Source organism: Callithrix jacchus, chromosome 4 (assembly GCF_049354715.1).
Source record: "Callithrix jacchus isolate 240 chromosome 4, calJac240_pri, whole genome shotgun sequence".
Lineage (NCBI taxonomy): Eukaryota > Metazoa > Chordata > Mammalia > Primates > Cebidae > Callithrix > Callithrix jacchus.
In genome coordinates, this window is record NC_133505.1 from 132,614,508 (window position 1) to 132,631,042 (window position 16,535).

A 16,535-nucleotide genomic window follows, 5' to 3' on the forward strand; every position below is an offset into this window, starting at 1 on the left:
TCTTCTCTCTTTTAGCACTTTTTATTTTAGTCTCAACTGTGATGTAGAATTTATTCTTTCTACTGCACTCCAGCCTGGGCAACAGAGCAAGACCTTGTCTCTGAAAAAGAAAAAAAAAAAGTATTCTTTCATGTCATAAATGTGTTGCATAAAGATTCAAAATTTGATGTCAGTGTTATAAGAAGTATGACATTTCTGGCTATGCAGTGAGCATTGAGGAATTGCTAGATGAGGTGAAATCTGAATTGCTTGTTACTTGTTGGAAAGCTTTAGGAAGAAGTCAGAGAATGACTTCAAGATAATTCTTTCCACTGAGAATAAATTCTTTCCACTGAAGTGCCTTATGAATGATGCTTGGGAAGTGGGTGATGATGGGTTTGAGCATATGGTTTAGGTAATAGGGATAGCTCGTTGAAGGTCAGTGGGACCTGGAAAAGTTCATGAAAGAGTGGTGATGAAAACAGTATTGATGCATTAAAACAGGTAGCTGAGATTGTGATTCTTTACATGAAAAGCTAATCAGCACTTTTCCTATTTTGGATCAGACCTTTAAGATTACCTGTTTAATAAATGTGTGCAGGCATCATCCAAAAAGGCATAAAAAATTGCAAAGGAAAAATAAATACTGGCAATGCAGTGTTCTTAAAAGTACCCATGCCTAGTGAGTCCCCTCCCTTGCTGTTCTTTCACATTCTGTTCCACAGCTATTTCCCCACCTCTGTTGTCTATTTCTTTTGCCAAATTGATGCTAACAACCTGTCAGATGCCAGATTCTGAACTCCTGCCCTTGACCATCCTGCTTTCTAGACATTGTCATTATCTCCATCCATGTAGGACATGTGCTGTACAGCAGCAGGCTCCACCACTCACTGGCATAGTTTTTGTTTTATTTTTTCGTTCATATGAGCAGAAGATTGATGTAACCTGTAGTGTCTATTTTAGTTGTAGTTTATTTGAATAATTTTACAAATAACTGTAGTTCTTTATTTACAAACTTAATAGAGGTCTCGAGATGTTATTAAAATTTTACAGAGGTATTTCATTTAGAGTAAAGTATATGCTATAGTGGATTTTATACTTTGTGAATTTATAAAAATCTACGGATGAATCAACCCTTCATGAATGTCAAGGGATGTTTTTGAGTGTATTTTTGTCCATATTCTCTTACGGAATTCTGTAGGGTGGAATCATCTTGTACTTTTGCGGTTTGAATGTTTGGCATTCTTCAACAAAATGTACTTAAAATATTTCTCTCTTATTCTATAGGTAAAATATTAAACTGCATTTTTGAGATATGATAAAATTAAGATACTTTGTAGGTAGTTTATGGATCATATGGACAGTTAGCATATGTGGGGAAAAGAGCATGTAGTGGAAGGACATCCCACACCACACTGGGTGATTCTCATGATTCTTTGTGGGCCACACATGTGAGTGTTCCTAACAGTCAGCTGCTCTTTCTACAGATACACTGAAGAGATGGTGCCTCAGCACCCGTGCCTGAAGCTCATTAGCAACTGCGAGCAGAAGCTTTCCAGTCACACATCAAGGCGCTTGATCACAATGGAAAAGGTGAAGAAATTTGAGGTAAATTGGTTTAGTATTTTTGGCATAAATCCTGAAAGAATCAAATGTAGTTGTTTCTAAATAGTTTTCCTATGATTGAGTTTGGAAATGTTAGTCCTTGATACTTAAAAAATTACAGATGAAGGCCGGGCGCGGTGGCTCAAGCCTGTAATCCCAGCACTTTGGGAGGCCGAGGCGGGTGGATCACGAGGTCAAGAGATCGAGACCATTCTGGTCAACGTGGTGAAACCCCGTCTCTACTAAAAATACAAAAAATTAGCTGGGCACGGTGGTGCGTGCCTGTAATCCCAGCTACTCGGGAGGCTGAGGCAGGAGAATTGCCTGAACCCAGGAGGCGGAGGTTGCGGTGAGCCGAGATTGCGCCATTGCACTCCGGCCTGGGTAAGGAGAGCGAAACTCCGTCTCAAAAAAAAAAAAAAAAAAAATTACAGATGAATTTAGCAAGAGGCAGAAGTTGAAGAGATTTGTGGCATCTGGTTGGGATTGAAGGGTAGGAGTTGGACATAGACACAAACATTGAGTAGAGGACAAATAAATGTTGACCCTCACTTCTCAGGCTTTATTTGACATCCTTATTGCTAATTCAGTTATAAAACAGCATTCTTAAACAACTGTTATCAAATTAGCAATGTCCTACTTACCATTTTTCTCCAAAAGCAGAACCTACTTGATTTCAGACTGTAATGAAGAGAATATGTTGCTTTATAAAGAGAGAAAGTAAATGTCCCCAGTTTGTTAGGGTCCAACACATTCTGTCTCTCTTTTGCTCTCTCTTGCATACAAAATTTATTTAAGCTTAAGAAGGAACGAAACGTCTGTTATTTCATGCCCAGACCAGAATTGACATGAATAGTACCTCATAATGGAGCTTAATTAAATCTACAAAAGCTCTTGGGGCTGTACTTCTGTGGACTGACAACCAACTCTCTCAAATTCACTGGAGACTTGGAAGACCCCCCATTCTTGCTTTGGACCTTTAGGGTAAGCAGAAGAAAGGTGGTAGTGTCTGAAGATTTCATACCCATCTCTAGTCTGCATTTGATTTGTTTTTGTATAGTTCCCATCTTATGGATTATTTCATAGTAATGAAAACTAATATTTGCACAGTGCCTTTTGCATATATTATTTTATATCATTGTTTTTTTCCTTTTTATTTTCATTTGCTATCTCTAATTTAGACCCTTATTACCATACACCTGGCTTAAGTTCAGTCTCCTAAATGATCTTCATACCTCTAGTTTATATGTTAAATGAATCTTCCTAAAACACTGAATTCATTATGTCACCACCTTATGCAAAATTTTTTTATTACTGAATAATGTTCAGAATTTTCAGTGTGACATCAACTGTCATCTGTAATCAGGCTCCAGTATCAGGGCTTTTAAGAAAGCTTAACCTATACATCTATATTAGCAGTTGATGGGTGTCTGCTATGTGTATATATTATATATATATATATGGTTATATGTGTACATACATGTAAACATGGATGTATAGGTATATGTGGTGTAATTAAAATGAAAATGTAAGTCATTTTTAAAACAAAAATACGAGAAGTTTATATTCAGATTACATCCTTGGAGTGGAATCTTTGTACTCATCTATTTCTGTCATAATTTTTCAGCATGTTCTTGAAAGTTACCTTTTAGATTTGTCTCTAAAGAAGTATTTTTATATTAATCAGTTATTTTGCTTTATAGTAATACCTTGCTTTTCTTCAAATGATTTTACTGGTCTTTGCTGCTCATATTTTATACCAGAATAATTATTTAAAATTGTTTTTAGAAATCAGATTCTGTTTCAAAGATGATTTGCCATTAAACATTTAAAACATTGCAGATTCAGAAATTCTAAAAATGGTTTCCAAATTGTTTGGCATCATTACAGCCTTCCAAAATGAAAATTTAAAATGACTAACATTTATTTGGATATACAGTAGAAGCCCTCTTATCTAACATCCATTTCAAACTCTGTTGATTAACCAATACTGTCCACTGTTTCTTTAAAACACAATGCCGGATGCAATCTGTTGTATGTTGAATACTTTCAGCTGGTGAGTTGCTTGATCTCTACTATATTTATAGTATTTCTGCATCTATCAGCTGAATTATCTGTTTAACAAGACTCTCTTGTGGTGTTCTCAGAGCTGTTTATGCCAGTTATATTTGTTATGGTAATTATGTAATCTACTTAAATACTAGTTAGACTAGTGAAATATTTATGTAAGAAAAAGTTGTAATTTCTATAAAAACGAAGTTGAATGCTTTAGAAAGAACAAAGAGAGTTCGTTAAAAAAGACTCTTGAATTGAGAATGGGTTGGAAAAAAAGTAATTGCAATCTAGGTTTTGCACCCAGATTGCTTGTAAGTTCTTGCATCATTTTATAGAAGCCTAAACTGGAATTCCTTAAAAGGTCTTGATTCTGTATGAGTATATACATATGAATATCGATTTTTTAAGTTAAGTTAAATGTGTTTACAAAGCATTTTAATTTCTTCCTGCTTTTATTTACTTATACCAATTAACTAACTGTATTAGTGTGCCTGGGCTGCCATGACCAAATACCGCAGACTGGGCAACTTAACAGAAGTTTTTTTTTCTCACAGCTACGGAGGCTGGAAATTCAAGATTAAGGTGTCAGCAGACTTGGTTTCTTGCAGGTTTCCACTTTCTTGCTGTCCTCACAGGGCCTTTCCTTTGTGCATCTGCACTTCTGGTGTTTCTTCCTACTCTGTTAGTTTTAGATTTAGGCAGTGCCTTACTTTGCCACCCAGGCGAGAATACAGTGGCATTATTATACCTCATTGTAACCTCAAACTCCTGGGCTCAAGCCTCATCCATCTTCTTTCTCTTATTAAAAGAATGACAGTTCTCGCCTGTAGTCCTAGTACTTTGGGAGGCAGAGGCGGGCGGATCACCAGGTCAGGAGTTTGAGACCAGCCTGGCCAACATAGTAAAACCCCATCTCTACTAAAACTATTGAAAATTAGTTGGGCATGGTGGCGGGCACCTGTAGTGCTAGCTACTCAGGAAGCTGAGGCAGGAGAATTGCTTGAATCCAGCGGGGCAGAGGTTTCAGTGAGCTGAGATCATGCGTTGTACTCTAGTCCAGGCAACAGTGCAAGACTTGGTCTAAAAAAAAAAGTGACGGTTCTCTTAGATTAAGGCCCCACCTTTATGACTTCATTTACTCATATTTACCTCCTTAAAGGCCCCATCTCCAAATACAGTCATATTGAGAGTTAGGGCCTCAACATATGAATTTTAGGGTAGAACACAAGTCATTCCATTACACTAACCATTGCCAATATCCATCACATTGAATAAGAGTCCTCTGTTGTATGTTAGAGGATACTTTTTTTCCTCTTCTAGTCACTTATTCTCATGTATACATTTGTCTTTTAGTATTTTAAAGGAAGTAAGGCATTTTGATAATTCAGATGGTAATGTTACAGCTCTGAGAAATAATAGCATTTAATGGAATCATTTGAGTTAGTAATATAATAGTAACTAACATTTCTGTGCCAGGCACATGAGTAATATATATAAAAAAACAGTAATTACCTGTAGATTTTGCAGTTTTAAGTTGTGATATTAGAAAGTAAAGTAAATGGCATGAATATTCTTTATTGTGTGGCATACATAAATAGTATTCCAAAGAATTAGGAGAAGGAAGTCTCCACATCTTGAATAATTCATGCAGCCACATAATAAATCAGCCATTCTATTTTAATTGAAAAAATTAAAAATTAAGATCCATTGTGAACTAATTTTTATACTTGCTTTCTGCCGAGTTTTATTTGTTTAAAGTCTGGTATTTTTCCCCAGATTTATAGTATTTCTTTAAGCAAATTTATTTGAGACTCAAAGAAAAATGGGCTTTTGAGAAGTCTTGTCTTATATTAAAATGGTAAACGAGGGTACTCACCTTTGATATTTTTAAACCTGTAAAAGCAATGCTTATTTTTTGGGGGTTTTCTTTTTATCCATTTACTATGTTCTTTTCAAATTGATTTAAAAAAACAAGGAAAAACCTTGTAATTTTTTGAAATGGTCTTCCCTATATAAGATTGAATTTAGTGAGTTTTTATTAGTATAACCGAAAATACTTCGTCATGTTAAATTAATCACATTTGGTTTTTAATTAATTACTTTATTTCTACCTTTTGTTTGTGTGGAGAGGAGTGTATATAATTGCAGCAGGATCTCAATCCTTTATAATGCAAGTGATGACATAAAATTGTCAAACAGTTCTCACACACGTCTAACAAATTATTCTTGGGCTGGTTCAGCATTGTTGATTTTGGCAATGGAAGACTGTCAGTTTTAGATTTTTACACTTTTGTATACTGTATCTCTTTGTTTTTGATTTGTCACTTGTTAGGTTTAACTTCAGTATAACTGTTGGCCCATTTGGTATGTTGTTATATTCTCCTTTTCCCTCTTTTAAAAATGTAAATGTAAGTTACAACAAAAATTGTCTAAGGAATATTGGTATTTTATAAAATGTTGAATCCTTAGACTATTGACCATAGTTTTTAGACTTGCTTATGGCACATAAGTAGTAAAGAAGAAAATTCTTGAAAACTATTAAAATTTTGAAGTTGCCTGAGAAGCAGGGCCAGGTTTTTTTCATTATTCATTGTTGATATATTCTGAAAGTCAAGTGAATGATAGCACTTTTATAATGCATTATTGTTTGCAAAACTTCCCTATCCATTTGACTTTATTAATTTCCCCATTTAGAAATGAAGAAGAGTTGCCTGGGACTATCCCAGTTCGCTTAAATAGTAAGTGGCAGAGTTGAGACCAAAACTCCTCTTTGTACTTGAAGTTCTGTGTCCTTTTTTCTACATCTTGTTGCCTTTCTACTGAAACATATTTCTACCTTTAGAATATGCCAAGATGAAAAGGTAAATATTCTTGAATGACATATTACTAGTTTGTTTTTTTTTTACAGATAGTCTTTCCTTGTCCTGCTGTTTAGCTAGTGTTACTTTTGGGGCCATGGTAGAGTGTGGTTTGTTTTACTAGAACTCATTGTCCCTCTTAACACAATATGTGATTGATGCTTCTATATATGGTTGTAGTCACAGTGGTTACTTCTATAAAACATTTTTCTTATAAGAAACATATAGGATAAACATGCTGATTTCCAGAGTTGTCCACAAAAGATTGAGGTATAATTGTTATTTTTTTTTTTTTTTTTTTTTTTTGAGATGGAGTTTCGCTCTTGTTACGCAGCCTGGAGTGTAATGGCGCGATCTCAGCTCACTGCAACCTCTGCCTCCTGGGATCAGGCAGTTCTCCTGCCTCAGACTCCTGAGTAGCTGGGATTACAGGCACGCACCACCATGCCCAGTTAATTTTTTTTTTTTTTGTATTTTTAGTAGAGACGGGTTTCACCATGTTGACCAGGATGGTCTTGATCTCTTGACCTCGTGATCCATCCACCTCGGCCTCCCTAAGTGCTAAATTCATGCAACTTTTATGGTCTACTCTATAATATACATGATTAAATATAAAAAATTATTTTAAATTACTATTTCATTAAGTGGGCCATCATGTGCCTTATTCATTTTGTGGCTTGTTTACCTGACATGCTACCTTATATTCCTAGTAGTTTGAGAAGCATTGAAGTATAGGTAAGTTTAATTCAAGATATTATATGGCTATTGATTTAGATTAAAGTTGTAATATGTGTAAATCAGTTGTCTTTTTTTTAGTAACAACATTGTATAGTTTAAATTATTTAAAAGAAGAATACTGGAAGGTCACAATGGCAGTTGATGACAGTTTATGTAATTTTTTTATTTTGGATTGAATGAAAGAGTCCAGTAACATGAAGCTGATGAATGCATTAATCAGAATGGAGTGTGGCCAAAACTGTGGGTTTTAACGAAAGGACTGAAAGATTTTGAAGCTATGAAGGACAAAAGAACCATTAACTTTAAACAGTATTTTTTTAAAAGAATAAAGGAGAGAATAGACAGTGAGGTCACTTGAGAAAATGACTTATAGATGGCTTGAAATGGAAGAAATTAGTCTTTGTGAGAAATAGTTTACATATTAGAATGATAGTAGTATTGCTGATTATAAATTCTGGTATTTTGCCGACATAAAGCTGATTTCTGTTTCCATTACACATTATCCTTTCTCAGGATTACTGTTGTTAGTTGTGTTTTCCTTTCACAGCTATTTGAATTAAAGTGGGTCTCTTCTGATTGGCTTTTCCTTCTGAAATATTTCATGGTTTTTGCCTATCTCTGCCAGTAGTGTGGGTTCCCTTTTGATTAGAGCTATAAAAGATTAGAGATCAGGTATGAAGCATTTAAAACAAAGGGCAAGATATAGGTGATAACCTCGTTTATTGGTGAGAAAAACAAGGCATGGTGACAGTAAAGACATTGGACATAAATTTGTTGTAGGTCTTAATACTTTCCAGTACTTATCACCGTCAACATGTGTGTGTGTATCAGAGAGAGAGTGTTTTTAAAAATTATTTTGTATACCAAGTCAGAAGGAAACAATGTGCATTATTTATAAATTATGACTTAACTTGAGGTACTTGAAAAAGAGAGAAGCAGAAAGCAGCAAATGCTGCATATCATGCTGCCTGAATTCTGTTTTCAGGTTCATGTTTTCAGGTTCACTTAGTTCCAAATGAATTTTCTTTTGCTGTTGGTGGTACTTTTTCTTGAGTTTACATCATGGAAGATCATTTTTCTTTTATACTTCTGCAAATAAAATGATTTTGTCAAACTGGATTTTTTAAGTTAATGCTATCACAATAGTTTTAAACTACTGTTTCTGATAACCAAGAAAAAGCAAAACTCTCTTCCCCACTAGCTCCAGGAAATCAGGCATTTAAGATATCTAGATCCTGCATCTTCTGGTTCTGTTTAGATAGAACTATTTTACTGGCGGAAATAAGCAGTTCTCTGAAGATAGAGAGAACATATGTCTTCATGGTTCTAGCTCTAATGTTCATGTTTTTAAGCTATGCCAGTAAAACATTTTTTTAAAGTACTGGTGTTATAGTAGGCATCGGTCAATCAAAAATATAAATACGATTCAGGGATTCCAAGGTGTGAATGATTTAGAGAAATGGAAAGTTTCTATGTGGAATCAGTATAATCCTTTGGAGCTTCTTTTATAATTCTTGCATGAGTGACAGATTTTCCTCATTGTATATTTTTGTAGTTTTCTTATTTATCATAGAATTCATTTAACTTAGAATTATCTTTCTGTTGTTTTTCAAATTCACATGTAAACTTACGTCCTCTTTCTACTTTATGATCTTCTAAGAATCAAACCCTGAGATTTTTAATGTGTATTTTTTACATAAGACATAAATGTGCAACTTAATAAAGTGAAGATCTGTGTACCTGCCACCAAAGTCAAGGTTATAGAGTAATGTAGCTCTCCAGAAAAACCCCCTTTTTGTGGCTATTGTTGATCATAAATACCTCCCCCTGCAATGTAACCACTATTCTGACTTTTATGGTAATCATTATCTTGCTTTTCTTTTGTCATATTACCACTATGCATATTCTTTTGTCATATTACCACTATGCATATTACCACTGCAATTCATCCCTAAGCAATATAGTTTTGCCTGGTTTTGATTTTTGTATATGCATATTCATTTTTGTTAATTTTTCTTTTAATGGATTATGGAAATTTTAAAAACTCACGTAGGAGAGGACTAGTCTCTTCATTAAACTGAAAGCATATATATGGGCATGCCTGGACATGTTTTGTTCTGCTACTCATTTATTGCTACTTAAGAAAGTGTTAAATAAGATTTTTGGTTTTAATTAAATACTAGATACAGTAACTAAGCATCGGTCATTAAGTGTTTAGTTTGTTGACTTTGTATCTTTTAATATTTGAGATAAAGTTTTGAATTTTATAAAGTATAGATTCCAGTAGATAGCATATAGAAAGTGTTAATACTTCTGTGTTGTCAGGAGAAGGACTAATGTTTCCAATGATTTTTTAAATAATTATTAAGAAATTACGGGCTGAGTGCCAGATGTCAAAGTTTAGTCATTGTCACTCATTTTGAGAACTCTAGATATGAAGATTTTAATACATATTAAAATACTTTCATAGATTTTAGACAACTTACTATCTTGTAGTGAAACTTTTAAAAAGTATAGATTGTATGTAAATACCTAATTAAAGGATGCAGATTTCCAATGGAACCTTGTTCTCCTTAGGAAAAATGCTAGAGGTTTCTCTTAATAGTATTGGATGCCAGACTTTTGACCTGCTTGTCCTTGGTTTGGGAATGGCCTAGTACTGTTTATAGTTGTATAACTTTAGCACAAGTGGTTTCTATAGCTACTGTCCAGTACCAGATGTAGAACAGTGGGAAGCTTTGATAAGGAGAGCAGGATTTTTAAACAAAAGCCGGACATGGGTAATTACCCTGAAGCTGAACTGAGCCCCATTATATTCAGTGCTGTCATTTACATTTCATTTCACTCTCTGCTGATTACAAGAAAATAAACCAACCCATTGTTTTTCTCTTCCATCTCTTTGCCTTCTTCCTTACACCTTATTTAAGAATGTATATCATAGCTTTAATCTGTCCCATATATCTAAAAAGTTTTCCCCACAAAATTAGATGAACACTACCAGTTTGGTGGCTTCCACTATGGTGACAGCATCACTGGTTTTCACTTATCATAGAATAAATTTCATAAGCCATTTGTATTCAAGCATTTGCAATGAAACTGCTGTTTTGTGTAAACTACTGTCACTTTGAGACTATAAATGACTTAAGGTTAATACTAGTGAGGTAGAAGAAATCATTATCACATTATCAGGAACTGCCAGCGAGTAAAAGGACTGCTTAAACCTAACCTACAATTAAAATAGAAGCCATTTGGTTTTCTGCTGAATGACTATGGCACTCTGCAACTTCATCCTCTGGAAAGTGGAAATATCTTATTTTTAAAGAATAGTGATTTTGTAGCTTGATGATCATCGATAGATATTTTCACTGAAGTTTCAGGACTTCTATTAAATTAACTCTTGGCAATGAAGGGACACCAGGAGAGAATTTTGACTTTATCATTATATTGATAGGGAGTGGTGCAGGAGATGAGACTTTACAGTGAAGCAAGTAGGAGCCAGTTTGTGGTAAAGGATGGGCATGGTGGGTGGGGCAAGGAGGTTGAGGAAACTCATATCTGATAACTGCTGTTTGCTCTGTTAAAGAAAGATGTAAGTTTTTGCTGGGAGTAAATAAGCAGATATTAATGTAAGAATTGAAGACAGGTGAACTTTTAGAAAAGGTGTTATGAAAAATAGGAAAATAAAAGCTATATGCCTAACAATTTTTACATTCATATACTTTTCCTATTTTTGTGTATTTTACTTTCCTTACTTAATTACCTGTTCCTTGAGGGGAAGGCCTTAGTTTTCATCATGCAACATGTGTTTATGGGATCATTCATGTCAGGTGTTGAGGCTGAACAGACTAAGGCTTCTTATCCTTAGAAAACTTGTACCTCAGGAGAAATGGTTACTCACACTGTATTCCAACATAGCGTCTTGTGTTCTGTAGTGATCTGTGAGAGGTGGTGTGTGAACATAGAAAAGCACCTACCTGAGGAGATGGTGCTTGAGGGAAGAGAGGTGAGGAATTTGGTTGGAAAGCCTATTTAACCAAGATACAGAAACATGGAGAGGCTTTGTGGTACCTGCAGGGAACCCTGGACTTCAGCATAGCTGGAAATACTGAGCAGTGGGGGAAGAACAGCTGGAGATGACCTGGAAGACTAAAGAGGGATGCCCAGTGTTCAAGGACCTTACCTACTGAAGAGTTTCAAGTTGATCCTATTGGTAAGGGCAAGCTCATGAGAGGTGTTAGGAGAGTGGCAGAAGCTCTGTGTTCTGTGAAGGTCATCCTAGCTTCACTGTGTTAGTAAACTTGGGCTGTGGAAAGATATCTGTGATACCACTGAGGAGGCTTCTGGCATAGTCAGGCAAAGATGGTGAGGCTGTAAACCAAGGAAGAATGGAAATTGTAGAGGACATGGTGGAATTGAGAGTTTTGGGGGAGGTAGACCTGGCAGGACTTGGTGACTAATTGGATAATTGGGGTGAGGGAAGTGAGTTAAGGATCATGTTTCAGAAATCTGGCTTGGAGCAACTGAGTGGGTGATTGTTTTCTTGTATATGTTTTTATTTCCCACCCCTACCCCCAGGACCATGGTGCAGTGCTGTTTTCTTAAGCTGCTGTAATAATCTTACTAATTTCTCTGCTGCTGCAGTTTCTCCTTCCATGCATTTCCTTCATGGCCAGAGTATCTTTCAGAATACAAATAGATAAGGAAACTCCCTGCTTCAATCTCATCAATGGCTTGATGAGGAATTTAGAATAAAATTCAGAGTTCTTTACGTAAACTTTATGTCAGCCTGATCTACTTCTGGCCTGTCCAGTCTCATCTTGCGCCACCTTCCCCTTTGCTTGCCAGTTTTTAGCCACCCTGGTCTTCTTTCAGGTCCCAGAATGGACTTACCTCCTTTTAGTCTCAGAGTCTTCTCAAACACACTGTGTTTCCTCTTCCTAGAATGTCTCCTTCCCCTCTTTTCATATGAGAAAATTTAATTTGGCTGGGCCCATGGCTCATGCCTGTAATCCTAGCACTTTGAGAGGACCAAGGCGGGCGGATCACGAGGTTAGGAGTTCGAGGCCAGCCTGACCAACATGGTGAAACCCTGTCTCTGCAAAAAATTTAGCTGGATGTGGTGGCACATGCCTGTAATCCCAGCTACTCAGGAGGCTGAGGCAGGAAAACCACTTGAACTTGGGAGGCAGAGGTTGCAGTGAGCCGAGATTGCGCCACTGTATTCCACCCTGGCGACAGAGCGAGAATCCATCTCAAAAAAAAAAATTGTAATTCATCCTTTAGCTTTCAGATAAATGTCACTTATTTAGAAAAGCCTTTCTTGTCCTTTCCCTTCATGCCTTCTGAGTAGGTGTTTCCTTCTGTTTTTACTGTACTCTTTACTTCCCAGTGTTTAATCACAGTTTGTAAGTATATGTCTGGATGTATATTGTTTAATGTCTGCCTTTCCCACCACTATACAAGCTCTGTGAATTCACAGACCTTGACTCTTTTGCTCACCATGCAATAAATATTTATGGAAGGAATAGTAACTTTTAAGTTATTACCCTGGGCCATTCTAGAATAAAAACAATTATATCAGTGGTATTAAATCATCCATTTGAAGGAAGAGTAAGAACAGATAGTTATAGCTAGCCAAAAGTTTTCTGTTTGAAAATACATTGAATTTATCATGACCCTGATAACTACTCATCAAAAATTAGTGGGACAAAAACATTTTAATCCTATGATCCCTAGGTCTCATTTCTCATGAGAAAGCAAACCAGTAGAGAAGCTGAATTGACTGATTGTGGAAGAGTATAACACCTTCCCTTTATTTAAGAAGGAGGTGATAAAAGAGAATAGCAAATTCCTGGGAGAAGGCAATCAGGAGGATAGTTTTCTCTAAGTGGAATTCTCAATGAAGAATCTTTGTTTCTTTGAAGTTTGAGCAGTTTATGATGGTCAGTTTGAGAAACATTTTTTATATATGTATTCTCACAGTGTAATCCAGAGGGTCATGAGTTCCATTTAAAGCAGCAGTTTTGAATGGGACTATAGAACATACAGCTTGATTTACTTTCTTGATAATGAATTCACCATTAGATTAAAATTTATTGTAAGTGACTGAAATACTTTTAGCATCTGGTTTGGTTCTTTTTAAATGCTGTATTTTTGATGTATAGTTGTAAAGGTAAAAGATTGACTTGAATAAAGTCACGTTTATCTACTTTTTCTTTCTTATTCTAGAGAATAATTTGGAATTTTAGGTTGGACACTGAGAAGTGTTACACGTTCGAATCACTGAGATGAATATGTATTTCTGCATCATTCTTTAAAAATGAAGTGGTGTGAATAAATGCTATCATTCCCTGAGGAAAAGGCCAGCTTGGTCACGTTGGGACTGTGGAACTCTAGATGTTTACAGCAATCCAGGACTCACAAACAGCTATTACAGCAGGGTGCTCCTGTCAGATGTATGGTCCACTATGCTGTAAACTGTTTCAGTCCACATCAGGAAATATTATAAAGAAGGACTGCTGTGCTCCAACCAGCAGAGGGTAGTGTACACATAAAAGTCAACTACCAATTTGTAAGCCTTTCTTTGGTTTCTTTGGCAAGTGTGTTAAAATTCCTCGAGTGGTTTATGTTTAGAATTAGCAGTACTGATAGGACAGGAAATTGGCTGGGTGGGATAGTGGTTAAAGAAGTCCGCCTAAAAGTTTAGCTCTGAAATATGTGCTACCATAATGTTGCCGTTCAGTGAGGAATGTCCTCTAAATGTCAAACTCTATTTTGAATGACCCACTAATCCGCCATGTGGGAAGTTAACTCTTTAGCCATTGTTTTGATGTAATTTCTACTGAAAAAAGGAGAATTATAATGGGAAAAACATGAGCTTTGAAGTCTGACTTAGGCTACAATTCTGGCAATGCTACTTACTAGCTGTGTAATTTGTGGTAGGTTATTTTAACTTTAGCCCCCTTGTGTCCTTATCTGCAAAATTTAGATGATACTTTTCTGTAAAAAGATACAGAAAATTAAATAATTATGTAATAACACATATTTGGTAGGAAATATATCTTCCTTTTTTGAATCATAACTTGTATATGATAATGTTTGCAATTGCTGATTGTCTTAAAAGGATAAATAATAGGTCTGAATGATGTTTGATATCCCTTATATAGCCATCTGCGGTAGCACAAATTTACCTACAGAAACTCTTCTGATTATAAAAAATGATAATAGTATAATCAATAGTCTTAATATTTTATTTATTTCTTAATTACTACCAATGGTTAAGAAATTTGGAAAGTGTAGTCGTTTTATCACCATACTCTTCTCTCTTGCCATTTCCTAATTCTTTGTGTGTTTTTGTTTTCCACCAAGTAGGTTTTGCTTACTAAACATTGGCAGAACTCGGGTTTTGTGATATGTAGATGATATCACGATGGATAGTGGTAGACGGATTTGGAAATGTTAGCAAAACCAAAAGTCAAACATTGGGGCGAGCTTGAGTTAGTGAGGGAGATCAAAGATTGTGTTTGGTGAGGACACTCTTCTCCTTTTAAGTAAGCACTTTGGCCTTTGAGATACTGTGCTGAAAAAAAATTTTGCAGATATTCCTGGTTGAGATGTGCAGGGAATGTGAATAGAGAAGAGTTGTGAAAAGGTGATGAAAAATATGTAGAATTTAATATCATCATCTCATATGTAAGCCCTGGCAAACTAAAGATAGGATGAAAGAGAGGTAGAGAGAAAAGAGAAAACAAAAAATGAGTTTGCTGTTTTTTTCAGCATTAAGGTGATAATATAAGTTCTGAATGCTTCATAGAGTATAGTATATTTCATATGGTCTGGGTGTATTTTAGTTAAATGTGTATTGTTCCCAGGTATGTCATATTTACATACATGATTATATGTAATGATATATGTTGGACCACAGACATACCAAGTCAGAACATTTATGAACCATGTTTTGTCAGAACATTTTATGAACCATGGCCTTTGCACTTAAGTGAAAATAGTAGCCAAAGGCCTTGGAACATCTTACTCTGAAGCAGGACTTGTGCTGCTGGGTAATAGACTGGTGCCTGCCAGATCTCTGGCTGCGTAAGGAATTTGGAGCTTTTGGGTTTTCCAGAGTTGCTGTTACAAATGATAAAAGTTCTGTTTTGCAATCTGGAGTCATTTGGTCTTCTAGAAAGGGGACATTTTAGCATAGAACCCAAACATACACTTCACACTAATTCTGCTCTACTATCTGGGAAATAAGAAAATAGGATTTTCTCCCCAGGAGTTGCATTACTAAGGTTAATGATCTTTCCCAACTTCTCAATTAGCATATATATGTCTCTGCCACTGTGCCGCCATAGCACTGAATAGAACACATGGTCTGTTAAGGACTTACTTTGCCTTTACTTTATTCTGAGGGGCCTAAACTATTACAGTAAAGAATGTCTTAAGTAGTAAATGTTTTCTCAGTAATCATTAGCATACATTTTAGTAATTACTTGTGGAGTTTTCAGGCTTCTGCTGTTCATTCCCAGTCTCTGACTCTAATCTTTATATTCTCTGACTTTATGACCAATACTTGCTTTATTTCTATCCATGTGGTCAAAGACAAACTATTTTATTAAGCCCTTCCTTTGGTACCTGGAGGGAGCCCATTATGCTTTGGGCCTTGTCTTCTGCCTCCCTTTTGGGAGCTGCATAACCACAGATTAGGTCAGCTAGGCACGCTGGTAACTGAGCCTGGGTCAGTTTGCTGGAATCATGTTTCTGTCTTACCTTAGCCTCCTTAATCCACAGTGCAGTTTGAGGGATAGGTGATCTTGCATGACCTAGAGGGGCCATGAGGAGAGAAGAGGACAGGAGGGCAGAGCTAAGGAATTACTTTATGACCTGATCGCATTCTGATTCCTCCTGTACAGAAGAAAGTGATACGTCATTCTGCAAAGTGATAAGTAATTGAATGTAAGTCCCAGATGTCAAGGGAAAAGCCTGAGAATTATGGAAAATTTGAACTCATTTGGATTTTAGACAAGTGGTTGGAATATTAAATTTGCATTTTAATAGATGAGGCTTGGTCTCAGTATGGAGAATACACTGGAGAAGGAACCACTAAAGACAGGGCAGCTGGCCATTTAGGGAAAAGAGAGGAGGGGTTGAGGAAGGCCTACATTAAATATTAGAATTATGAGTAGAGAGAAGTGGATTTGAGATATTCAGGATATATAAGCTAAGATTTTAAGACTGACCAAATCTGAGAAGACACATCTGACCCAGGTTTCTGATTTTGATGACTGGTTGAGGAGCGAT

The 16,535-nt window shown here is 36.0% G+C and overlaps 1 protein-coding gene across 4 annotated transcripts in view; it reads left to right on the forward strand.

The window, feature by feature from the left end:
• TRMT11 (tRNA methyltransferase 11) overlaps positions 1–16,535 on the forward strand; it is a 54,832-nt gene that overhangs the window by 35,607 nt on the left and 2,690 nt on the right. For 2 of the 4 annotated variants that reach the window (XM_003732724.7, XM_078370064.1), the window contains one exon: positions 1,467–1,587. In XM_003732724.7, the coding sequence (XP_003732772.1) occupies positions 1,467–1,587 (121 nt within the window). Of the gene's footprint in view, positions 1–1,466; positions 1,588–2,382; positions 2,569–16,535 lie in introns of all 4 variants that reach the window. The other 2 variants (XR_619462.6, XR_013534534.1) reach the window with 2 other exon arrangements.